This window comes from Bufo bufo, chromosome 3, assembly GCF_905171765.1.
Source record: "Bufo bufo chromosome 3, aBufBuf1.1, whole genome shotgun sequence".
NCBI classification, from domain to species: Eukaryota; Metazoa; Chordata; class Amphibia; order Anura; family Bufonidae; genus Bufo; species Bufo bufo.
The window spans coordinates 615,555,326-615,581,950 of record NC_053391.1 but is presented as its reverse complement, the minus strand read 5'-3'; the positions used below and the strand labels follow the sequence as shown (position 1 = coordinate 615,581,950).

The 26,625-nt window shown below is 45.8% G+C and overlaps 1 protein-coding gene across 1 annotated transcript in view; it reads left to right on the top strand.

Annotated features, from left to right (window-relative positions):
- Positions 1–26,625, top strand: part of LOC120996267 (mitochondrial ornithine transporter 1-like) — a 57,755-nt gene that overhangs the window by 21,210 nt on the left and 9,920 nt on the right. The window contains exons 3-5 of the mRNA XM_040426078.1: positions 16,183–16,259; positions 19,620–19,878; positions 25,710–25,847. Coding sequence (XP_040282012.1) covers positions 16,205–16,259; positions 19,620–19,878; positions 25,710–25,847 — 452 coding nt within the window. The 5' untranslated portion in view covers positions 16,183–16,204. The remainder of the gene's footprint in view (positions 1–16,182; positions 16,260–19,619; positions 19,879–25,709; positions 25,848–26,625) is intronic.

Genomic DNA, 26,625 nt, shown 5'->3' with positions numbered 1-26,625 from the left:
TGAATTTCCTCAAAAACAAAGTTTAGTTTGTTTTTAAACCAAGAAAGAAAACCTGGAGCACAAGGACAGAAAAGTCGTTGTCAAGAGACTGACACTGTAGGCAAATTTCAGATGTGAGCTTGTCAGTTAAGGCTGATCACAGATGTTACAGAATCTGTGCCTGGTCTTCTTTTCCTGCTATGTTCCTGAGATGAAGACATCTACAAGAAAGAGAAAATATCTAGGGATGAGCGAACCGACTTCGGATGTTTTGCATAAAACTTCGGTCCAATACTGTACGGAGCGAGTGCTCCGTACAATATTAGAATGTATTGGCTCAGATGAGCCGAAGTTATTACTTCGCAAAGTCTTGTGTGACTTTGCGTAATAACTTCATAGATTGATTTGTAATGTTAAAAACCCATTTCCTGAACTTGGGGTCGGTTCCAAGTGGTACCTTAGAACTGAACCCGAGTTCGGGAAATGGTTTTTTACAGTACAAATTAATCTATGAAGTTATTTTGCTGTTAAGCTCTTTGTTAGAGAACAGCAAGTTGTGCAAAAAGTACTGAAACACTGACCAGTTGCACATGTGCATTCAAAAGTTTAGAGAAGGTCACATTAAGTTCACCTGTAAAGAGACTGCATTTTAGGTATATATATACAGTCCTGATCAAAAGTTTAAGACCACTTGAAAAATGGCAAAAAATCATATTTAGCATGGCTGGATCTTAACAAGGTTCCAAGTAGAGCTTCAACATGCAACAAGAAGAAATGGGAGTGAGACAAAACATTTTTTGAGCATTCAATTTAATGAAAACAACGAATAAACTGAAACAGGCTGTTTTTCAGCTGATCAAAAGTTTAGGACCACACCTCCAAAAAAAAACTAAACCCCGCCAAAACAGAAATCCAACTTCCAAACATGAACTCAGTAATGAGTAGCTCCGCCGTTATTGTTTATCACTTCAAAAATTTGTTTCGCCATGCTTGCTGCAAGCGTTTCCATGAGGTGAGTGGGAACATTTCTCCAAGTGGTGAAGACGGCCGCACGAAGGCCATCTACTGTCTGGAACTGTTGTCCATTTTTGTAAACTTCCCTTGCCATCCATCCCCAAAGATTCTCAATTGGATTTAGATCAGGGGAACACGCAGGATGGGCCAAAAAAGTGATGTTATTCTCCTGGAAGAAGTCCCTTGTCCTGCGGGCATTGTGTACTGTAGCGTTGTCCTGTTTACAAACCCAGTCGTTACCACACAGACGAGGGCCCTCAGTCATGAGTAATGCTCTCTGCAACATCTGGACATAGCCAGCGGCCGTTTGACGCCCCTGCACTTCCTGAAGCTCCATTGTTCCACTGATAGAAAAAGCACCCCAGACCATTATGGCGCCCCCCCCCTGTGGCGCGTAGAAAACATCTCAGGTGGGATCTGCTTCTCATGCCAGTAACGTTGAAAACCATCAGGACCATCAAGGTTCAATTTTTTTCTCATCAGAGAATAAAACTTTCTTCCACCTTTGAATGTCCCATGTTTGGTGTTCTCTTGCAAAGTCCAAACGAGCAGTTCTGTGGCGTTCAAGGAGACGAGGTCTTTGAAGACGTCTTTTGTTTTTGAAGCCCTTCAGTCTCAGATGCCGTCTGATGGTTATGGGGCTGCAGTCAGCACCGGTAAGGGCCTTAATTTGGGTCGAGGATCGTCCAGTGTCTTGACGGACAGCCAATTGGATCCTCCGGCTCAGTGCTGATGAAATTTGTTTGGGTCTTCCACTTGACATTTTTTGTTCCATAACCCTCAGGATCATTTAAGAAATTCCAAATGACTGTCTTACTGCGTACCACCTCAGCAGCGATGGCGCGCTGTGAGAGACCCTGCTTATGCAGTTCAACAACCCGACCACGTTCAAAAAGAGAGGTTTTTTTTGCCTTTGTCATCACAACGTGTGACTACCTGACAGAAAATGACAATGAATCCACATCTTTGCACAGAGTTGGCCTTTTAAAGGCATGTGGTCCTAAACTTTTGATCAGCTGAAAAACAGCCTGTTTCAGTTTATTCGTTGTTTTCATAAAATTGAATGCTCAAAAAATGTTTTGTCTCACTCCCATTTCTTCTTGTTGCATGTTGAAGCTCGACTTTGAACCTTGTTAAGATCCAGCCATGCTAAATATGATTTTTTGCCATTTTTCAAGTGGTCTTAAACTTTTGATCAGGACTGTATATATATATATATATATATATATATTATCCCTGGAGGCTGATATATATAGTATTCTTGGAGGAAAAGGGGCTGCAAAACTCCATATTAATGCCATTGGTTATAGAGTGGCATGCCGTGAAGGCTCCTGTATCTCCATATAAATGTGGCTCTATAGTTCTTCCCTCCTATCTATAGGTACAAGTGGTCCCTCGAGATACAATATTCATTTGTTCTGGGACGACCATTGTAATTTGATGACATTGTATCTCGAGTCCATAACGTTATGGAAAACTAATAATTGGTTCCATAACCCAAAATGTAAATTCAGTATAATAGAAAATTAAGACTAAAGAACAAATAAGTAAATAATTAAAGAGCATCCGTCAGCATGATCAACCCTATTAAACCATGCTGTCGGGTAGGGTTGATCATGCTGATTAAGACAATACCTCTGTTGTGTCTCTAGGTAGAACCATTGCCGAGATATCTGCATTTTTATGTTTACTTTGCTTTATTATTTTTCAAGCATATCTTTCTTGAACAATGTTTGCTCAAAATTCAAAAAGCAAAATACAGATATAGGATCTCGCAGGATCCAAACTTTTTGTGAAAAACAAAGAAATACATTTAAAGAAAAGGGGTATATAATACAATAAAATTAAAGATAGGAATTCCGATGAGTCAGCATTATACATATCGTGTAAATGATTAGAAACCTATCTCCCTAAATCTAGGGTTTGCCTATATTTTGAGTGAAAAAGATCTCGCTAATCTAGTAAGTAAAATATAAACCGGCCAATCAAGGCCTAAGAGGAGAGAGTGAGTAAGAAATAAAGAGGGGAAACAATAGGTATACGTCGCCAAAGCAACCGATATTCAGATCAGGAAGAGGGAAATGGAAGAGAGGGAAATGTGTGGGCATATTACAATTCTAATAATCCCTGGACCTCATCCCGTCATCTATATTAGTATTTTCTCCTACCAATCTCGAGAATTCCGTAGAATGAAGAAATTCCACTAATGAATTCCATCTAGTGTAGAACAAGCCTTCCAGACTATTCGAGTGTGCTGTGAGTTCTTCCATTCTCAGTAGATGTCTGAGTTCAGACGCCCATGCACAGAGAGAGGGAGCACCCAGCTTTTTCCATTGTCGTGGAATTACCATACGTGCTGTTATAAGAAAGAATCGTAGCGGGTTCTTCTTTAGACTAGCTATCGAACCTGGGATTGGCGATAAAAGAGAAGTTTTAGGGGAGTTGAGAATGGTTTTACCTGTGAATTTGTTGTAGATAAGGAAAACTTGGTCCCAATATTTTTTTTTTATTGGACATGCCCACCAGATGTGTAAAATTGAGCCTACCACAGATTTGCATCTCCAGCATAGGTTAGAAACATTAGGGAACATTTTGTTGAGAGTCGAGGGGCAATAATACCACCTAGCTAGTATCTTGAAGTTCTTTTCCTTTGCGTGAGCTGCTATAGACAATCCATGAGAGAGTGTACACATCTTAAGGACATCCTCCGACGAAAAAGTCACCTGAAGGTCAGACTCCCATTTTTTGAAGAATGGGGCTATATCAGGATTGCTGTAGTCCATTAGGAGCCTATATTATTGTGATATAAGCTTGCAATGAACATCAGGTTTTATGTAAATGCTGTCAAAGGCTGTTAAGTCAGGACATGACCTTTGGTCGAACAAACTGTGTATGAAAGATCTTATCTGGGCGTATGCGAACCACGTGGAACCGTTTTGTCTATCCTCAGGGACAAGGGATTCATAAGTTTGTATGTTTGTTTTTACCATAATATCTTGAACCCTGGGGCATAGAGATTTGTGCCATATCAATAGATTGGATGCATTTTCACCAACTAGAAAATCAGGGTTACCCATGATTGGGGTCATAGGACCCTTTTTTTGCGAGATCTGAAACCTCGAGGTCCAATAATCCCAATAGGCCAAGGTGTGTCTCACCAAAAAAGGCCAACTTTCATGAGCTGGTCTATTGTTCGCCCAGGGTGCTACTGACAAGTCCATTGGGGAAAGTTCCCTTTCCATCTTAATCCAAAGTTTCGGGGAATTCCTATCTGACCAATTTATGATTCTTATCAGTATCGCTGATGCATGATATACCTTAAGGTCTGGTAGTCCCAATCCTCTCTTATCTCTATGTTTGGTCAATATTGCAGAGCTGATTCTGGCCCTATTGGACCTCCAAATGAATCGTGTAATGGCTTTCTGAAGAACTATAAAATACCCTCTAGGTACGCTTATTGGGACTATTTGAAAAAGATACAGAAATCTCGGAAGGATGTCCATCTTAATGACTCCCAGTCTGCCAAACCATGAGATATGCTTCAAGGAGTATTTCTGTAGGTCTTCCAATACTTTTTTTGCAAGGGTAGATAGTTGAGAGGGTAAAGCAGGTGGAGCTGCCTTGGAATTTGTAATCCTAAATGTGTTATACTAATATTCTGCTATTTAAAGGGAAAGTTACTTTGAGTCTGAGAAGCTACGTCTGACGAGAGTGAAATATTGAGCATCTCGCTTTTAGTGGGATTCATTTTAAAGTTGCTAAGAAGGCCAAACGTTTGGAATTCTTGTAGAATAGATGGGACAGCAACATGAGGGTTTGAGATGTACATAAGGAGATCGTCGGCATAGAGGGACAATTTATGATGTGTGTTTCCTAATTTTATGCCTGTGATATCCGGGTTAGCACGTAAAGCGTTAGCAAGATGTTCCATAGCTATTACATACAGTAAGGGTGAGAGTGGACACCCTTGACGGGTCCCATTTTTAATGTCAAAAGAAGAGGCAAGTATACCATTAGTCCGCCCTCTGGCTGTGGGATTCGTGTACAAAGCACAGATTTTCCCTATTACTGTGGGGCCCAAATCAATCTGTTTCAGTGCTGCAATCATAAATCTCCAGTTAACTCTGTCAAATGCTTTTTCTGCGTCGACTGCAAAGAGACAGAAAGAGTCCCCAATAGTTTTTGCCCTAGAGATGAGATTGAGATGAGAATGGTGTTGTCCCTAGCTTCCCTACCGGGGATAAACCCTACCTGATCTCCATGAATGACACCGGGAAGTACTTTATTGAGGCGATTCGCTAAAAGTTTGGAATATAGTTTGATATCACAGTTGATTTGGGATATGGGACGATAATTAGTGCAGACTTTTGTATCTTTATTAGGCTTCGGGATTACGACTATGTGAGCTTCCAGTGACTGCTTAGGAAAGGGACACGTAGGTGAAATGCTATTGAATACTCTTAAAAGAAAAGGTGATAACAGATCTTTAAAGTCCTTGAAGAAGGGTGCGGTGAAACTGTCTGGACCTGGGCTTTTTCCCCCTTTTAGTGATTTTAGGACTCAATCTCTACCTCAATCTCTGCTCTCATCTCTGTAGGTATCATGTATATTCTATGTATGTGTTTATTCGCTTATCAAGCACCTCCTCCTGCATGTCCGTGAATTGCCCTCGTATGTCATATAAACCCTCGTAGTATGTTTTGAAGGTTTCCGCTTTTTGTCTGGGATGGTGTACTAAAGCACCTCTAGTATCCATTATGGTTGGGATTAAGCTAGCTTGTTGTCGAGGGTGTATATAACGTGCCAGAGCCCTCCCAGGTTTATTGGAGTGCGCGAAGAGATAACTTCGAAAGCGTTCAGTATTTCTAAAAATAGAGTCTGAGAGTAATCTTTTAAGCTGATCTCTAGCCGATGTAAGTTCAAGGAGGGTGTTTGTGTCATGGTCTTACCTTCTTGCTGTTCTCCTTCGTTTGACATGTGCTGGCGGCCATCTTGGTTTCTGGGTTTCTTGTAGCCTTCCACCCTGCGGCTCCTCCTTCCCACTGGGAGGAGCTGGATGCCTAGCTCATATATATAGGAGGTCTGTGGCTTCAGTTCCTTGCTTGGTCCTCTTGTGTTCACATGCTTCTAAGACTGCTGCTGCTTCTGGTTCCTGATCCTGGCTTCGTCTGACTACCCTGCTGGTTCCTGATCCTGGCTTCGTCTGACTACCCTGCTGGTTCCTGATCCTGGCTTCGTCTGACTACCCTTCTGGTTCCTGACCTCTGGCTTCGCAAAGACTCTGCTCGGTTTCACCATCCGTTTGGACTTTTGCTTTACAGCTTTATTTTCAATAAAGCCTTCTTATTTTCTCTTATCTCTTGTTGTATGTCTGGTTCATGGTTCCGTGACATTAGGACCAAGCCATGAATTCTGACGGTACAGGGCCATCCTCGCTACCCACGCTGGTTGCCAGACTTGATCAGCAGGATCACCTGTTGGGTCGGTTCGCTGTGGCGTTGCAAACCCTGCTTGAACGCACGGCTCATTTCGCTCCCGTTGCCGATGGGTCGGTTGTCGCTCCTGGGCTCGCTCCTACTGCCGCTCCGGTTGTTGCGCCAGAGTCTACCCCGACACCTGTTGTTGCGCCTGCGGTGTTTCGGGGTATGACCGGTTCTGCCCCTCTTCCACAGCGCTTTGGGGGAGAGCCAACTCAGTGCCGAGGTTTCCTTAACCAGGTGGGCATTTATTTCGAGTTGCTGCCACATGCCTTTCCTACTGAGAGATCAAAGGTGGGCTTCTTGATCTCGCTGCTCTCGGACAAGGCCTTGGCCTGGGCCAGCCCTTTATGGGAGAACAACAATCCGGTGGTTGCCGAGTTTTCCGGTTTTGTTGCTTCTCTTCGGAAGGTATTCGATGTGCCGGCTCGTGCTGCCTCTGCTGCGAAGCTCCTTATGTCCATCAGACAGGGTTCACGATCCGTAGCTGAATACGCCATTGAGTTTCGTACCCTGGCAGCAGAGGTGGGCTGGAATAATGAGGCTCTGGTCGCTGCTTTCTCTCATGGTCTCTCGGATGCCTTGAAGGATGAGGTTGCAGCTAAGGACCTACCAGTTGAGCTCGAGTCTCTTATTTCTTTCCTGATTTTGATTGACACCAGACTCAGGGAGAGACCTTCCTTTAAGGAGAACCTGCGGAGGTCTTCTAACAGATTGGTGCCTACGTTTGCTGTCCCACCCGTGCCTCCCTCTCCTCCCATGCCTCCTGGGGATGACTTGTCTGGGGGTGAACCCATGCAACTGGGGTTTGCTCGCCTGTCTGAGGGGGAGAGGGCACTCCGGAGACGCGAGGGCCGATGCATGTACTGTGGTCTCGGTGGGCATTTTCGGTTGGCATGTCCGAACCGTCCAGGGAAACGCTCGTACCTGAGATCCTGTCGGGGGCAGATCTTGGGTGGAGTCTCCTCGTCCCCGGTTTCCCGTGTTGACAAACCACTGATCACTGTTGTCCTCTCCTGGGTCGGGGGCTCGGTGACGACCCAGGCGTTGGTGGACTCTGGTGCTGGTGGTTTGTTCATTGATAGTGTGTTCGCTGCCGCCAATTCCATTCCTCTGCAGGCTCGAGGTTCCCCACTGGCTCTTGAGGCGATAGACGGCAGACCCCTTCTGCCGCCACACGTGACTCATGAGACCCTTCCAGTGGGGATAGCCATTGGTGCCGTTCACAGAGAGTCGGTCTGCCTCCAGGTTATTTCGTCTCCACACTACTCGGTGGTCTTGGGGTACCCCTGGCTCCAGAAGCATAATCTGACTTTCGATTGGAGATCGGTCGAGATCCTCTCGTGGTCACCGCAGTGTGGGGCTAGTTGCATCCATGGGTCTGTCAAGTTGCTGTGTACTTCCTCGGACTCTCTGTTGCCTCCTGAATACGAGGAGTACCGGGATGTATTCGATAAGGTGCGCGCGGTTGCCCTACCTCCGCACCGCCCATACGATTGTGCCATAGAGTTACAATCTGGTGCCGTTCCTCCTCGTGGCAAAGTCTATCCACTGTCGGTAGCGGAGAATGAGGCCATGGAGGAGTACGTGAGGGAGGCGCTTTCACGCGGACACATTCGCAAATCTTCGTCCCCGGCAGGGGCTGGATTTTTCTTTGTGAAAAAGAAGGGCGGTGAGTTGAGGCCTTGCATCGATTACAGGGGTCTCAATCGCATCACGATCAAGAACGCTTACCCGATACCCTTGATTTCCGAGCTGTTCGATCGCCTTAAAGGGGCCACGGTCTTTACCAAACTCGACCTGAGGGCGGCATATAACCTGGTAAGGATCAAGGCGGGCGATGAGTGGAAGACCGCGTTTAACACCAGGACCGGTCATTATGAATCCTTGGTTATGCCCTTTGGGTTGTGCAATGCGCCCGCAGTCTTTCAGGAATTCATCAACGATGTTTTCCGTGACCTGTTGCAGCAGTGTGTGGTGGTCTATTTGGATGACATCTTGGTATATTCTGAATCCATGGAGGCCCACATTCTGGATGTCAGACGAGTGTTGCAACGGTTACGAGAGAACAAGCTGTTCGGTAAGCTTGAGAAATGCGAATTTCACCGATCCCAGGTAACCTTCTTAGGTTACATCATTTCCGCTGAGGGGTTCTTCATGGATCCTGAGAAGGTTTCGGCTGTCTTACAGTGGCCCCAGCCCAGTGGTCTTCGTTCCCTGCAGCGCTTTTTGGGCTTCGCCAATTATTATCGGAAGTTCATCAGGGACTTTTCCATGCTGGCCAAGCCTCTCACGGATCTGACCAGGAAGGGCAGTAACTCCCAGGTCTGGCCGCTCGAGGCCATCCGAGCTTTTGAGGCCCTAAAGTCCGCCTTTGTGTCGGCTCCGATTCTGTCGCATCCCAACCCTGGGTTGCCCTTTGTCCTCGAGGTGGACGCGTCTGAGACGGGAGTAGGCGCCCTTCTGTCTCAGCGTAGAACACCAGAGGGTCCTCTGCTTCCTTGTGGGTTTTACTCCCGGAAACTGTCTTCCGCGGAGTGCAACTATCAGATTGGTGACAGGGAGTTATTGGCCATCGTGCAGGCCCTTAAAGAATGGAGGCACTTGCTCGAGGGTTCGGTGGTTCCGGTTCTCATCCTGACGGACCACAAGAATCTGACCTACCTTTCTGAGGCCAAGAGATTGACACCACGTCAGGCCAGATGGGCTCTGTTCTTGTCACGTTTTAATTACGTGGTCTCCTACCTACCCGGTTCCAAGAACATCAGGGCGGATGCTTTATCACGGCAGTACTCCGAGCTGTCCAGGGAGGAGTCGATTCCGACTTCGGTCATACCTCCGAATCAGATCTTGGCCGCCATTCGCACCAGCCTGACTTCTCCCCTGGGTGAGCAGATTTTGGCGGCTCAATCTGGTGCTCCCTCTGGGAGACCCAACGGCAGATGTTTTGTGCCTGAGGAGTTGCGCACTCGGTTGTTGCGAACCTACCATAACTCCAAGACCGCGGGGCATCCTGGAAAGAATCAGCTGTCCTGGGCTGTTTCACGTCTGTTCTGGTGGCCTTCCCTACGTTCCGACATCGCCGCATATGTAGCGGCATGCTCCGTTTGTGCCCAGAGTAAGTCCCCTCGGCACCTTCCGTTGGGCCTTCTGCAACCCATAGCCACCGGGGAGCGCCCATGGTCACACCTGGGGATGGATTTCATTGTGGACCTCCCTGCATCCCGAGGCCATACGGTCATTCTCATGATTGTGGATCGGTTTTCCAAAATGTGCCACTGTGTTCCTCTCAAGAAGTTACCCTCTGCACAAGAGTTGGCCACGATTTTTGCCAGGGAGGTCTTCCGGTTGCACGGTTTGCCCAAGGAGATTGTGTCGGATCGGGGGAGTCAGTTTGTGTCCAGGTTCTGGCGCGCCTTTTGCTCCCAGTTGGGGATTCATCTCTCCTTCTCCTCGGCCTACCACCCTCAGTCCAATGGGGCCGCTGAACGATCCAATCAGGCCTTGGAGCAATTCCTTCGTTGCTATGTCTCCGATCACCAAGACAATTGGGTTGACCTCCTGCCTTGGGCTGAGTTTGCCAGGAACACGGCGGTGAACTCTTCCTCTGGGACGTCTCCCTTCATGGCCAATTATGGGTTCCAACCTGCCGTGTTACCGGAGGTATTCTCTCCCCAGGATATTCCGGCTGTGGAGGATCACCTTTCCGTCCTACGTGCTTCTTGGGTACAGATCCAGAAGTCCCTTGAGGTCTCTGCGCAGCGCCAGAGACTCCAGGCTGATCGCAGACGAGCGCCTGCTCCTTCCTACCAGGTCGGAGACCGTGTATGGTTGTCCACCCGCAACCTCAACCTTCGAGTGCCCACTCCCAAGCTGGCGCCTCGCTTTGTTGGTCCCTTCCGAGTGCTTCGCAGGGTAAACCCGGTAGCCTATGCCCTTGCGCTTCCTCCTGGCATGCGGATCTCCAACGTGTTTCATGTCTCCCTGTTGAAGCCACTGGTGTGTAATCGTTTCACTTCCTCGGTTCCTCGGCCTCGTCCGGTCCAAGTGGGCAATCGTGAGGAATATGAGGTGAGCAATATCCTGGACTCACGCCTGGTCCGCGGTCGGTTGCAGTTTTTGGTCCATTGGCGTGGTTATGGTCCAGAGGAGCGTTCCTGGGTTCCCTCCGCAGATGTCCATGCTCCTGCCTTGCTCCGAGCCTTCCACGCACGCTTCCCTCAGAAACCGTTTTGTGCTCCGCGGAGGAGGGGCCCTTGAGGGGGAGGTACTGTCATGGTCTTACCTTCTTGCTGTTCTCCTTCGTTTGACATGTGCTGGCGGCCATCTTGGTTTCTGGGTTTCTTGTAGCCTTCCACCCTGCGGCTCCTCCTTCCCACTGGGAGGAGCTGGATGCCTAGCTCATATATATAGGAGGTCTGTGGCTTCAGTTCCTTGCTTGGTCCTCTTGTGTTCACATGCTTCTAAGACTGCTGCTGCTTCTGGTTCCTGATCCTGGCTTCGTCTGACTACCCTGCTGGTTCCTGATCCTGGCTTCGTCTGACTACCCTGCTGGTTCCTGATCCTGGCTTCGTCTGACTACCCTTCTGGTTCCTGACCTCTGGCTTCGCAAAGACTCTGCTCGGTTTCACCATCCGTTTGGACTTTTGCTTTACAGCTTTATTTTCAATAAAGCCTTCTTATTCTCTCTTATCTCTTGTTGTACGTCTGGTTCATGGTTCCGTGACAGTTTGGGTCTAGTGATTGCTTGTGTGACTGTTCAAGGGTAGCTATCTGCGTTAATAGTTGCTGTATCTTTGATCCCTTCTCCCTCTTGAGTCTAGCTCCGTGGCATACCAAGACACCCCGTAGCACGCATTTCAATGCTTCCCATTGGAAAGGAAGGGCTGTTTCGTCTAGTGAGTGTTTAATGTTAGATTCTATGTCGGCCCTACATACACTGTCTTTCAGCAAGGTTTCATTCAACCTCCATGTCCATTCATCAGGCCAGGAAGTTCTAGAGATAGGAATATTAGTGCATGGTCTGACCAAATTGGGGTGCCTATATGTGAGCAAGGAGAGAGGGATAACGCATGATGGGAGATTAGAAATCTATCCAGTCTGCTGTAGGATTGGTGCGCTGGGGAGAAGTAAGTGAAATCTTTATCCTTAGGATGGAGTATGCTCCAGACATCTACCAATTGTCTGGCATGTAGCAGATGTTTGGATCTAGTAATTGTCGACCAGGGGACTGACGTTCTACCCGTAGAAGAGTCTAACGAGGGCTCCATGATCATATTGAAATCACCTCCCAGCAGCACCACTCCCTCAGCGAAGGTGTCCAACTTGGTGAGAATACCTGATAGAGCTTTACTTTGTCTGGTGTTTGGTAGGTAGAGATTCCCGATTGTGTACACTCTCTCATGGATCCGCAGCTTCAGGAACAGGAACCGACCCAGAAAGTCTAAGGCAGTGATTTATGAAGAGCAATTGAGACTCCTTTAGATTTAGAATCTGGATTAGTACTATGAACCCAATAAGTATAGTGTTTCGATAGGATTTTTGGAACATGGTCTCGTTTGAAATGCGTTTCTTGCAACAACAGTATTTGCGCTCTCCCTCTGTGCATGCCGTATAAGACCCCGAGCGTTTCTCCGGAGTATTAAAACCCCGAACATTTAAAGAGGCCAGTTTCACTCCAGGCGGGCCCACCATCATGTAAACCTCAAGTGTTTCACTCAGATGTACTCAAGAATGCCGTAACGGGAGAAAGTCAAGGGATAGCCCAAACCGCCCCAAGATTGTGTAGTGTCTTAAAGGGGTTATCCCACTTTGCGTTTTTATACTTACCTGCTGCCACCGCGCGTTCACTTCCTGGATTCTGGCTGGGGGCGGGCTTCATCTTGATTGAAGTCTTCTCCCGGCCGGGCCGCGCGCTGGACTGAACGCGCACGCTGCCGCGCATGCGCAATGTGACTTATTTCTGGCCAGTATAGTACAGAGCCGGCGTGCGCGTTCGCAGCTCTGTACTATTCTGGCCGGGAAGAAGTCACCGTCGCGCATGCGCGGCAGCGTGCGCGTTCAGGACAGCGAGTAACCCGGCCGGGAGAAAAGAAGGAGTCTTCTGGGCAAGCGCGACCATCGGGATTTTGCAGAAGAGTGGTGGTCGTAAACAGGGGAGACCGAGTCACAACAATAAGGTAAGTGGGGATGAATTTTATCCTAATCGGTGGGAATTTGTTAATAAAGTATATTTACAAAAGTGATCACTGTCAAATCATTAACAGATTTAACAGTGATCATTATGATGGGATAACCCCTTTAAGGAGGTCTTGAGTTCCCTGACTATTAGGGCTAGGGAGTTGGAGTAAAGGGGAAAGAAGGGTAAGAGAAAGAGAAAGGAAAAGGTAAGGTAAAGAATCCAGTAACCGTCCCAAGTAGAGGGACTGACTAGTTTTATACCCGATAGGATGAGAGGTACAGTAGGAGACGGACTTCCAGTGACAGAACGAGGAAGCCGCCACAAGGCTGAGAAGCCCATGAGAACTTTGGCTTATAGGTGAACATGACAAACGTTCTCATACAAAAATCAACATTCAGCAAAACATTGCCTAAACATTAAACTCTGGATGAGAAATAAATCTCTGTAAAACAAAAAAAGGAGTTAGCATAAGGCATATATGCATCTCAATTGGAGAAGAGAAGGTACGGTAAGTGAATGAAAACTTGCAGCCACATATGCATTATCATTCATGACGTCTGATCTCTTGCTTCTGAAAGTGTCCATGGAACACTGTGAGAGACATTTACATATAAGTCCCCGCATCTAATTCACGTGGACTGCTGAGGATTCGCCCTCCTTGAGATTGCTCTCCTTGAGTTACCACCTGTGGAACGGGATGCAAGGCTGGAATAATCTGCCAGTCAGGTAGCTGGATTGGTGGCAAGTCCGGTGCTGTTAGGAACATGTCGAGGTCGTCGGGATCCCGTAATTCCACGCGGTGTCCGTTCCTGCGGACTATCAACTGAAATGGGAACCCCCATGAATACGGGATGTCCTTCGACCTCAAGAGGTCCAGTAAGGGTTTAAGTGCCCTTCTTTGGGCCAAGGTGGTTTTTGATAGGTCTTGGAGTATCGTCAGAGTGGCCCTATCAAATCAATTGTTGTAAAATTGCGTGCCTTTTTCATTATTGCTTCCTTTACCGCATAGTACTGGATGCGGCAGATCACATCCCTGGGCCTAGAGGGATCCGAGCTGATGGGAGCTAAAGCTCTATGTGCTCTGTCCATTTCCAGCCGGTCTGTGATAGGTTTCCCCAGAATAGTGCTAAAGAGTCCCTGTAATGTAGATATTAAATCCTCCGTCTTGGTGGCCTCAGGGAGTCCTCTAATTCTGATGTTGTTCCTTCTATTACGATTTTCAATATCGTCGTGCAGACGGTAAAGGTGGCTAATGTGACGATCTCTTACTTCCCCTTCATTCATAAGCTCATCCACCTGAGCTGCTGTGTGATCATGCAGGGATGCCACTTCTTCCAATTTCTCCTCAATAGCTTGCACATTAGATTTGATTGTGGACAACTCTTGCTTATATGAGTTTTCTAGCCTCTCCACATACTTTTCCATCTCTTGCTTAGTAGGCAGGAGTTTAATATACTCCTTCAAGTCCCAGTTCTCTCCTGAGTTCCCTCCTTCTGCCATTTCTATGGTACCTGAGGCTTGTGCTGCAGCGTAGCAGAGCTGGGAAGGTTGAGCTGCGTCCCAAGATGGCGACTGCCGCGTGGTGCCGCTTTGAAGGTGATCCTGCTTGGTCTGGAGCGGGTCAAGCATCCGCAAGCACTTGCTAGGTGACGATCAGGATGGGGACCCGATCTTTATTATTTTCCCTTATAACATGGTTATAAGGGAAAATAATAGCATTCTTAATACAGAATGCTTAGTAAAATAGGGATGGAGGGAGTTAAAATAAAATATTAAACTCACCTCATCCACGCGCTGCCCGACTTGTCTTCTTTCTTCTTCTTTGATGACCTGGGAGGAAAAGGACCTGGTGATGGACCATGTGATGTGCGCAGTGACGTCACCAAAGGTCCTTTTCCTCCCAGGTCATCAAAGAAGAAGAAAGAAGAGAAGCCGGGCAGTGTGAACAAGTGGATGAGGTGAGTTAAATTATTATTTTTTTTTTTTAACCCCTCCATCCCTATTTTACTAAGCATTCTGTATTAAGAATGCTATTATTTTCCCTTATAACCATGTTATAAGGGAAAATAATAAAATCTACACAACACCTAACCCAAACCCAAACTTCTGAGCGGAAAAATCACGCATTTTCCCGCAACGCACCCGCATCCTATCCGACCCTCACACTCGACGCCCATGTGAAAGGGGCCTAAGGCTAACTTAATGTGCAGAAAATCAGCATGAAATGCAATACTGTATTATTTTTTGCTGCAGATTTTGGGGTCATTTATCAAAGACCGCCTTTTTACGCAAGTTTTTGATTGCCCCTACACTGCTGGAGTGCCTAATTTATGACAAGCCGTAGGGACCCCATTCTAGTGAACTGCTGGGTCCCCCCGGGGTCAGACTGCCTCTGATCAGACACTTTAATAGTATTGTCAGGTTTCCCGATGCAGGTTTGGAAGCTAAAACTAGGAGTGAATTCAAAAAAGAGAAGTCGTACCTGTCCTTTATACTTTCTTAGTTTTTATGATCCACTCCTGATTTTGGTTACCAAAACTGCAGAATCCTGAGACTGTACCTATGGAACAACGCATTTAAAGGGAACCCGTCACCATGAAAATGCAAAATAATCCGCAGGCAGCATGGTATAGAGCAGGAGGAGCTGAGCAGATTCATATATAGTTTTATGGGAAAAGATTCAGTAAAACTTGTATTTCATTCATTTATTTAAATTCCTGCTAATTCTGGGCTTTGAAGTCCAGGAGGCGGTTCTATCAGGTACTGACAGCTATCTCTGAAGTCCAGGAGGCGGTCCTATCAGTGATTGACAGCTATCTCTGACATCAAGAAGGCGGTCCTATCAATGATTGGCATCTATCTCTGACATTAAGAAGGCGGTCCTATCAATGATTGACAGCCATCTCTGATGTCAAGAAGGCGATCCTATCAATGATTGACAGCCATCTCTGATGTCAAGAAGGCGGTCCTATCAATGATTGACAGCTATCTCTGACATCAAGGAGGCGGTCCTATCAGTGATTGGCAGCTATCTCTACACAGTCATAGACTGCATAACTTTACATTTATTTACCCATTGAACCTCATTTGCCAAGTTGATGCCCAATCACTCAGAGTGTTTAAGTCAGCTTGTAGTTTATGGACATCTTCCATAGTGCTATTAATCCCATCCTCTATATCATTAATAAATACGGTAAATAATAGAGTTCCCGGCACTGAACCTTGGGTACACCACTTATAACCTGGGGCCGTTCTGAATAGGAAGCATTGACCACAACTCTCTGGACACGGTCCTTCAGCCAGTTTTCAATCCAATTACAGACTATAATTTCCAAGTCTTACTGGTTTATGATTACTTGGGGAAGACCTAGAGGGCTTTATGAATATGGGCCCCACATTTGCCTTACGCCAGTCGCTTTGCACTGTACCAGTCTCTAGAGAATCTGTAAAAATAGAGATTAAGATTACCTGCCTCTGGTGTCATCATGTTGCTAGTATAGGTCCTTGAACATTATTTTATTTTGTTTTTAGGTAAAATTAGGTCAACCATAACATGGTGTCCAATCAAGCCATCCAAGCTGCCATAGATCTTACTGCGGGAGCTGCAGGTAAGTCGTCATAATTGAAGGTCATAGACCATACAGACACTTCAGTTTTATAGGATTTACTTGTAGGCCTTTTGTCCTGAAATGGGTTGAGTTTATTACCATTTACGGTAGTTGACTAAAAATGAAGAAATCCACAATTTTATGTCACATTTTATGCTAATATATTATCACACCAGTGGAGCCACTTCTAAAGAGAAAGTAACAAGCATTTAATATCGTCGCTGAGGATACGGTATATTAGGCACCTCTGCTTTGTGATTTCTGTCCTAAACCATGAAGTGCACGTACCGTAATGGACACCAGTGGCAACCATTGACTTTAACCCCTTCACGACATCTGCCGTACATGTAGTGCAGATGTTGTCTGTTTAAAGATGGCGCTCGCTCCAGAGTGGAGCTAGCGCCATAGCTGCCAGGTCCCTGCTGTTTCTCACAGCAGACATTTAGGGCTAATGTCTACGATCGGCCATAATGCCTATCGCAGACATTTAACCTGTCAGATGCCATTCATTCCTTGTAGCAGGTTTGGTACCTGTGAGGGATCCGAGGGTGCCACAGCTATGTTCCAATGCAGACCCTGCCTTTGGCAGGGCTCCATAGGAACGTAACAAATTCCTGCTAATTCATTGGAGTCTATGAGATAAGTGCGCATGTTCAAGTTCCCTAGGAGAACTTTTAAAAAGTAAGATATGAAAAATATATAAAAATTCAAATCACTCCCTTTCCCCATAATAAAAATAAGCAATAAAAATTTCTACATGATAAGCATAGCTGCGTTCCAACACATTTGTACTATTGAAATATAAAAATATTTATCCCATACGGCCAATGACGCAATGGAAAAAAAAATTAAAATGGCTTATTCACCATTGTTTTGTTGCTTCTCCTCCCCCCAAAAAATTCAATAAAAAGTGATCAAAAAGTCATACACACCCCAAAATGGAAAGTACAGATCGCTTTTTTAAAAATGAGCCTTTGCACAGTGTCGTGTACAAAAAATAAAATAGTCAGAATATGGAAATGAAAATCAAAAAAATTTTTTTTTTACATTACATTTTTAAGTTTTAAAACTATACATATGTTGTATCGCTGTAGACGTACTGACCAAGAGAATGAAGATGACATGTCATTTTTGCCACACAAGAAACATTGTAAAAACAAAACTGTGGCTGAAATGTGTTTTTTTTTCCAATTCCACCCTAACTGGAATTTTTTTTCCATCTTCTCACTACATTGTATGCAACAGGAAATGGCGCCATTAGAAAGTACAGCTTATCCCACAAAAAACAAGTCCTCATACGGCTATGTGAATGAAAAAAAAAAAAAATGTATGGCTTCGGGAAGGCCTGGAGTAAAAAACAGAAACGCAAAAATCGCCTGTTCTCAAAGGGTTAATGGGGTACAACGGGTTCCGTCACGATGTCGGTCTATTTAAATAGTGTATGTGGATGTGAAAGTGGCCTAACTACTTAATGAGGTTGTCCCATGAAAATGAATCTACATTTTTTAAACTAGCACCTGGATCTGTATACTTTTGTAACTGCAGGTCATCACTCAGGTGGTCACACATGGTCAGTTCCATCCTGCAGCTGCCAACAGCCCTATCTTCTGTTAGAACCTGTGACTGTTAAGGCTGTTTTACATAAGCGAGTCCATTGCGGGAATAAAGGCTCCGTGTGTGAGTGTGACCTTCCGTTCTGGACTTGCAGGAGCGCAGGCATTATACTGATTTATAATGCTGTGTGCCTCTGCTTAACCTTACTGCTACAGGATCATAGTGACATACAGTAAAACTGTGACTATGATTGTGTAGAAGGAAGGTCAAGCAGAGGCACACAGCATTATAAATCAGCATAATGCCATGCGCTTCTGCAAGTCCAGAACGGAGGGTCCGCAGTATTATGTTATTAATGTGCCCCTTCATGTCCCTGTGTGAATAGTGACCCCATTACTCCAGGCCCCGCTCACACCAGTCTTTACATGTAAAGTCTGTTTATTTAATGCTCAAGCAGTGGCTCTGGTTTGTTAAACTAGCGTAATCGTCTGTAGTAATACTCAGTGGGCAGGCCGTCAGCGTCACGTCACTCAGTCAGTCACGCTCCTGCAGCTTCATTAATGAAGTGGGAGGAGCATGACCGAGTGAGTGACGTGACGCTGACGGCCTGCCCACTGAGTATTACTACAGACGATTACGCTAGTTTAACAAACCAGAGCCACTGCTTGAGCATTAAATAAACAGACTTTACACGTAAAGACTGCTGTGAGCGGGGCCCGGTGTAATGGAGTACAGTGACTGCCCCTCCTCCCGCCCCGCGATATAGAGGTTTACGGTAACTGATACATCTCAGGCCGCTCTGTGCAGCATAGCGGCCGGCGATGTATCAGTGTCAGACATTTAAAAATGGCACCATTTGCTTTATAAGACGCACTGCCATTACCCCCCCCCCACACTTTTGGGGGGAAAAAGTGCGTCTTATAAAGCAAAAAATACGGTATGTTCCTATGTGGCTCCATGGGAACTAATGTGCAGCAGCCTCGCTCACGAGTGGGCGCCATCTTTAAAGTCCCGACCAGCTCCGTACATGTATGGCGCTGGTCGGGAAGTGGTTAAGGACTCATGGTGGGGGACTTTTATCAAACCTGGTGCTAAGTTGCCCAAAGCAACCAATCAGACTGATCCCTTTAATTTTCTAAATGAGCTCTGAAAAATGAAAGGTGGAATCTGATTGGTTGCTATGGACAACTAAGTCAGTTTTCCTTTGCACCAGTTTTGATAAATGACCCCCACTGTCTTCTGTGGAAACCCTTCTGATCATACACATGTAGTACCATAATGATTTCAAAAAGTGCGCCTTTGGCCTGGTACTCCTATGTTACTCCATGGGTTGTCCTAAAAATCAGCATGTAGCCTGCTAGTGAATGTAGAGGGGAATTTGAAGTCCCCCAGATTGTTATGTTTGATATCAGGATTGTTCTGACGCTAAAGAGCGTGCTTTAGATAACAGCAACATCTTTGGGAATTTTTTTTTAAGCACATATGTTCATTTCTACCAAAAATGAATATATGGGTGAGATTTATCAAAAGTGGTGTAAAGGAAAACTGGCTTAGTTGCCCATAGCAACCAATCAGATTTCACTTTTTATTTTTGAGAGCGCCTTTGAAAAATGAAAGGGAATCTGATTGGTTGCTATGGGCAACTAAGCCAGTTTTCCTTTACACCACTTTTGATAAATCTCCCCCTATGGAAATCTCTTAGTCGCACTATTTGCCTTGGGGACAAGGTGTATGGTTTATGTTGTGAGGTGTAATTGTACTGATATATGAATAATCTTAATTATAATAATATCCCTTAATTCCAAGGTGGGACAGCATGCGTTCTGACCGGACAGCCATTTGACACCGCCAAGGTGAAGATGCAGACGTTCCCTAATCTGTACAGGGGCCTTACAGACTGTGCAGTGAAGACGTACAGACAAGTGGGGTTCAGGGGCTTCTACAAGGGTACCAGTCCGGCTCTTCTTGCCAATATAGCTGAAAACTCTGTGCTATTTATGAGCTACGGTTTCTGTCAGAGAATTGTGAGGCGGATTGCTGGTTTGGAGAACAATGCAGCACTAAGGTAAGTGAAATACAGTCCTGATCAAAAGTTTAAGACCACTTGAAAAATGGCAAAAAATCATATTTAGCATGGCTGGATCTTAACAAGGTTCCAAGTAGAGCTTTAACATGCAACAAGAAGAAATGGGAGTGAGACAAAACATTTTTTGAGCATTCAATTAATAAAAACAACGAATAAACTGAAACAGGCTGTTTTTCAGCTGATCAAAAGTTTAGGACCACACCTCCAAAAAAAAACTAAACCCCGCCAAAACAGAAATCCAACTTCCAAACATGAACTCAGTAATGAGTAGCTCCGCCGTTATTGTTTATCACTTCAAAAATTTGTTTTGGCATGCTTGATGCAAGCGTTTCCATGAGGTGAGTGGGAACATTTCTCCAAGTGGTGAAGACGGCCGCACGAAGGCCATCTACTGTCTGGAACTGTTGTCCATTTTTGTAAACTTCCCTTGCCATCCATCCCCAAAGGTTCTCAATTGGATTTAGATCAGGGGAACACGCAGGATGGGCCAAAAAAGTGATGTTATTCTCCTGGAAGAAGTCCCTTGTCCTGTGGGCATTGTGTACTGTAGCGTTGTCCTGTTTACAAACCCAGTCGTTACCACACAGACGAGGGCCCTCAGTCATGAGGAATGCTCTCTGCAACATCTGGACATAGCCAGCGGCCGTTTGACGCCCCTGCACTTCCTGAAGCTCCATTGTTCCACTGAAGGAAAAAGCACCCCAGACCATTATGGCGCCCCCTCCACTGTGGCGCGTAGAATATATCTCAGGTGGGATCTGCTTGTCATGCCAGTAACGTTGGAAACCATCAGGACCATCAAGGTAAAAAAAATTCTCATCAGAGAATAAAACTTTCTTCCACCTTTGAATGTCCCATGTTTGGTGCTCTCTTGCAAAGTCCAAACGAGCAGTTCTGTGGCGTTCAAGGAGACGAGGTCTTTGAAGATGTTTTTTGTTTTTGAAGCCCTTCAGTCTCAGATGCCGTCTGATGGTTATGGGGCTGCAGTCAGCACCAGTAAGGGCCTTAATTTGGGTCGAGGATCATCCAGTGTCTTGACGGACAGCCAATTGGATCCTCCGGCTCAGTGCTGATGAAATTTTTTTGGGTCTTCCACTTGACTTTTTTGTTCCATAACCCTCAGGATCATTTAAGAAATTCCAAATGACTGTCTTACTGCGTCCCACCTCAGCAGCGATGGCGCGCTGTGAGAGACCCTGCTTATGCAGTTCAACAACCCGACCACGTTCAAAAAGGGAGAGTTTTTTTGCCTTTGCCATCACAACGTGTGACTACCTGACAGAAAATGACTATGAATCCACATCTTTGCACAGATTTGGCTTTTTAAAAGCATGTGGTCCTAAAATTTTGATCAGCTGAAAAACAGCCTGTTTCAGTTTATTAGTTTTTTTCATTAAATTGAATGCTCAAAAAATGTTTTGTCTCACTCCCGTTTCTTTTTGTTGCATGTTGAAGCTCTACTTGGAACATTGTTAAGATCCAGCCATGCTAAATATGATTTTTTGCCATTTTTCAAGTGGTCTTAAACTTTTGATAAGGACTGTAGTTCAGCAAACTAGAGGTATTTAGTTTGTAAAGGGTAAGGGTTGTGATTTCATGCTAAAAGCACTTGTCTCTTTGTGCACTATGTATTCAAAATGGCCGTGTATGGACAGCAAACAGTTAGCACTGGCAGTGTTAGCCTAGTTTCCAGGATGATGGGCTGGTCCCATTTCTTGGCTAGAGTGAGTTGTAGTTGAGTAGACCTGGAGGCAAGACCACTATGTGTGAGCTCCTGCTAACTAGGCCCAAAGTAATGCCTGATCCAGAAAAAAAACACAATTTCTGAGACTGAAAGCTCCCTGAAAGCATCCGTACTGAAGGATTACCCCTAAGAGAGAAAGAGAACCGACATTTTTGGAGGTTTAAAACCACTTCAGAGTTCATGCCTGCATAAAGACAGTAAGGTATCGCTCGTTTATGGCAAAAGACTTTACTGCTGCGGAAAGGGTTAATTGCCTGCAGCGCCCACCATACTTCTGAGATGGACTGGCCATCCAAGATCTGCACCCTGCAGCCTGGGAATTGCAGAAAGAGTTCGGAATTGCACACCTGTGGTTATTTGGAGAAACTGGAAAGTGTAGTCAAATAGAAACAGGGAGTACTACTACTACCATCGTTGTTGCTGCTTAAACACAGCCATTGGGAAAGCCTACTCTGTGATATACCTCAGAATTGTGCTTATTGCTGCTATATGTACTACAGCTTCCATCATCAACTGAGTAAAGAGAGACTCTATTTATTGCAACCAAATGACCCAGTAATTGACTCCATCATCTGTCCGTCGGCCCCTTCCATGGTTATCCTGCTTTGCTACCTGACATCAAAAACACCCCAATCACCACCAGGCAGAAGCCCCAGAAAGTCCAGGGTTTGCCTTAAGGGAAAAAAGAGCGTGCCCTCCAATCATGACACAGCCCTAGTGAGTGCCAGAGTGAGGACAGCTTTCGTGAACCACTACAACTCCTATCAGTGGCACAACTACCACTCCCCTCCTGCTGGCTCTCCCCCTGCAGGCTTGCTGCACGTGTATCGAGAATAAAGGCATACATACCTTAGAGGAAACCTATGTATCAGCGATGGGGCCCATGAATAGAGGGCCCGATCTCACAATATGGCCTCATCCACATGACCGTAGTTATGGTCCGCATCCGAGCCGCAGTTTTTGCAGCTCGAATGCGGACCCTTTCACTTCAATGGAGCCGCAAAAGATGCGGACAGCACTCCGTTCCGAGGCCCCGCCCAAAAAATATAGCATGTCCTATTCTTGACCGTTTTGCGGACAAGAATAGGCATGTCTACAATGGGCCGCCCGTTCCGTTCTGCTTCTGTTGTTTTGTGCACCGCAAAAAACGTCACGGTCGTGTGCATGTAGCCTAACCCTGTGACCGGTTTAAATCCTCATCCTCTCTTATCTATTCTCCTTCTTTAGAAAGAGGCACTGTACGTGCGAAAGGATTTCAAGAGTATCTGTCACCTCTCCTGACATGTTTGTCATAGTAGTAATTCGTGATGTAATAACAATTCTGAAGCATCTTTTCATGTCACTCTATTTTGTGGCATTCCTCTATTATTCCTACAAGATATTTATGAATGAATTGCCAGCATTCTGCAATAAAGGTCCAGCTGGGTGTTACAACTTGGGGGGGTGCCCTGCACAATCTGACATTATTCAATCGATGCTGACAATGTCGGACTGTGCAGGGACATGCCACTCATTGGTAACACCCAGTTGGATCTTTATTGCAGACTGCTGCCAATTCATTCATAATCATCTTGTATGAATAACAGAGGAATGGCACAAAACATATGACAAGATGCTCCAGAATTGTTGTCTGGCCAGGTTTTGAATGCTTACATCACAGATCCCCGCTCACTCCCATCTTGGCACTTCAGGGTTCCTTCGCCAGTCCCTGCTTCCTGGTCCCAGACCGCTCAGCCAACCACCACCAACATTGTTGACCTGCCAATGATTGGCCGAGAGGTCATTCCCTGTGTATCAAGAGAGACCAGGAAGATGCTGGGGGGCCTGGGAACCATCAGAACAGGACCGCCGGGGGATCAATGAGGTATGATTTTTTTAATAGCGCTTTGATCCTGTTTAAAACATATATATGTAGTCTGGACAACTAAAGTAGAAAATAGCCGAGCATCTCAGGATCCATAAATCAGGGCTTTAGTCCAAAAAATCCATACATAACAAGTGGTTGCAAAAAGATCCAAACAACGCGATTCAAACAACTACCCCAAGAAATTAGGTTAAATTACAGTTTTAGGCGCTCCTCAAAAACACATCTTTTTAGGGTGGCCTATCACATCCCCTGATCTAACCCCTCTCCATATATAGCCTATTTAGTCTACATTCACATGACCGTATGAATGAGTCCGCAATTTTGCAGAACGGGTGCGGACCCATTCATTTCAATGGGACCGCAAAAGATGTGGACATAACACCGTGTGCTGTCTGAATCCGTTGTTCTGTTCCGCGGCCCTGCAAAAAAAACCAAAAAAAAACGCATTTTAGGGCATTTTCTATGATATTAGTGTCATGTGCGGTCTGCAAATTGCGGAACACACACGGGCGGGTATCCGTGTTTTGCAGATCCGCAAATTGCTACAGTCGTGGGAATGTAGCCTAATCATCATTTCCTGAACCTGATCCTCCACCGCACCCATACACCCAGAAGCACTACAGATATCGGCTGGTGACCGGCTCATGCAGCTTTATATCTGCTCCTCTATTTTCCCAAGATGGCTGGACCATTGCACAAATCAAGCCCTTTTGTGTCACCCCTATCTCCTCATAGATTGTAAGCTCTTGCGAGCTGGGCCCTCATTCCTAGTGTTCTAATTATTGACATGTCTGTTGCTATGTTATTTATGACTGTAAACCGCTGTGGAAAAGGTTATTATTATTACTACGGATGAGCGCAATTCTGTTTTCAAGTTCGGCGTACATGGTTTGGGTTATCTAAGAATTCCGCTATGGATTCCGCTACTATTATGGTGAGTGGTAGCGGAATGCATATCGGAATTCTTAGACAACCCGAACCTTGTACCCTAAACTTGAAAACAGAAGTTCGATCAACACTAATTATTACATCTCCTTAGGCCCAGTTGACATTTCAGTATTTTGGTCAGTGGTTTCCATCAGTGATTTTCAGCCAAAACCAGGTGCGGCTGTAAACACAGAACAGGTGCAGATCTCTCCCTTAGGCTTATTGCACACGACCGTATGGCTTTTTCAGTGTTTTGCGGTCCGTTTTTCACAGATCCGTTGTTCCGTTTTTTGTTTCCGTTGTGTTTCCGTTTCTGTTCCGTTTTTGTTCTGTTTTTCCGTTCCGTTTTTCCGTATGGCATATACAGTATACAGTAATTACATAGATAAAATTGGGCTGGGCATAACATTTTCAATAGATGGTTCAGCAAAAAACGGAACGGAAACGGAAGACATACGGATGCATTTCCGTATGTGTTCCGTTTTTTTGCGGACCCATTGACTTGAATGGAGCCACGGACTGTGATTTGCGGGCAATAATAGGACATGTTCTATGTTAAAACGGAACGGAAAAACGGAAATACGGAGTACATTCCGTTTTTTTTGCGGACCCATTGAAATTAATGGTTCCGTATACGGACAGTATACGGAACGCAAAAAACGTCCAGTAAACGGGAAAAAAAAAAGTCTGTGTGCAATAGGCCTTATACCTTATGTCTGTGGAGGCTCCAATCCTGGTTTTGGCTCACAATCACTGATGGAAATCACTGACCAAATCACTGATGTGTAAACTAAGCCTCATGCACATGGCCGTTGGGTGGCCGTGGCCGTATTGCACCCTGCATTACGGATGTGGACCCATTCACTTGAATGGGTCCGCAATTCCGGAGATGCGGAACGGAGTCACGGAACGGAACACCGGAAGCACTATGATGGAAGCACTCTTTCCGTGGTGTTTCTTTCCGTGGTTCCGCACCGCAAAAAAATATGACCTGTCATATTTTTTTGCAGTGCGGACATACCACGGACAATGAGTCCGGGCCGCTGCACAGATGTTGCCCGTGCATTGGGGACCGCAATTGCGGTCCATAATGCACGGAACGGCGGCCGCACAACGGCAGTGTACTGGGCACTTCTGAGGCAGGGAACTTGTGAGCACATGGGTGTATAAAGCAGCATATTAGTTATAATTTTCAGGCTGCTATGTCCAGCAGTTTCACACGACACATGCATGTAACCCAGATCTAACGGATCTTTCTATGATCTTTTGCAGTGATCTCCAGAATGCAGCAGCAGGGTCATTTGCCAGCGTTTTTGCTGCTCTAGTTCTGTGCCCGACAGAGCTGGTGAAATGTCGTCTCCAGGCCATGCATGAGCTGCAGGTGTCAGGCAGGATAACACATGGACAAAAGTAAGCTTGAAGTTAACACATTGATAATGCTGATATACTATCAGGCCTAGTTCACACGACAGAAAAATACAGAGAATGAGCAAATGTTTCCCTTATACCTGATCTCCGTGGTTTTGATGAAATCACTGATCAAACTGTGACTTGTGAACGAGACCTTACAAGGACTTACTAACTCATTTGGTCAATGGAAGCTGACCAGCCACAGTCGTACTGAGAGTTCATGTGTGTAAACCAATTGTGAAATAATACTTTTTTCCGGAAATGCCTTTTTAGAAATTGATTGTTGGTAAGGCTAGTTTCACACTAGCGGCAGGCTGTTCCGGCGGGTGAACAGCCTGTTGGATCCGTCCTGCCGCTAGTTCACGTGTGCCCCCCGGACTGCCGCTTCGTCCCCATTGACTATAATGGAGTTCCGGCGGCAGCACAAGCTGATAAGTGGCCGAACTAAAAGTACTGCATGCAGTACTTTTAGTCCGGCTGCCTCTCAGCGTGTGCTGCTGTGCTGCCGCCGGAACTCCGCTCCCGCTCCCATTATAGTCAATGGGGACGGAGCGGCAGTCCGGAGGCACACGTGAACTAGCGGCAGGACAGATCCGACAGGCTGTTCACGCACTACAGAGTGCTTCCGTGGAGTTTCTGGCCTCCGCACCGCAAAAAAATAGAACATTATCTATTTTTTTGCAGTGAGGACGGATCACGAACCCATTCAATTTGAATGGGTCTGGATCCGTCCGGGCTGCCGAACGGACGTTGCCCGTGCATTGGGGACCGCATAACA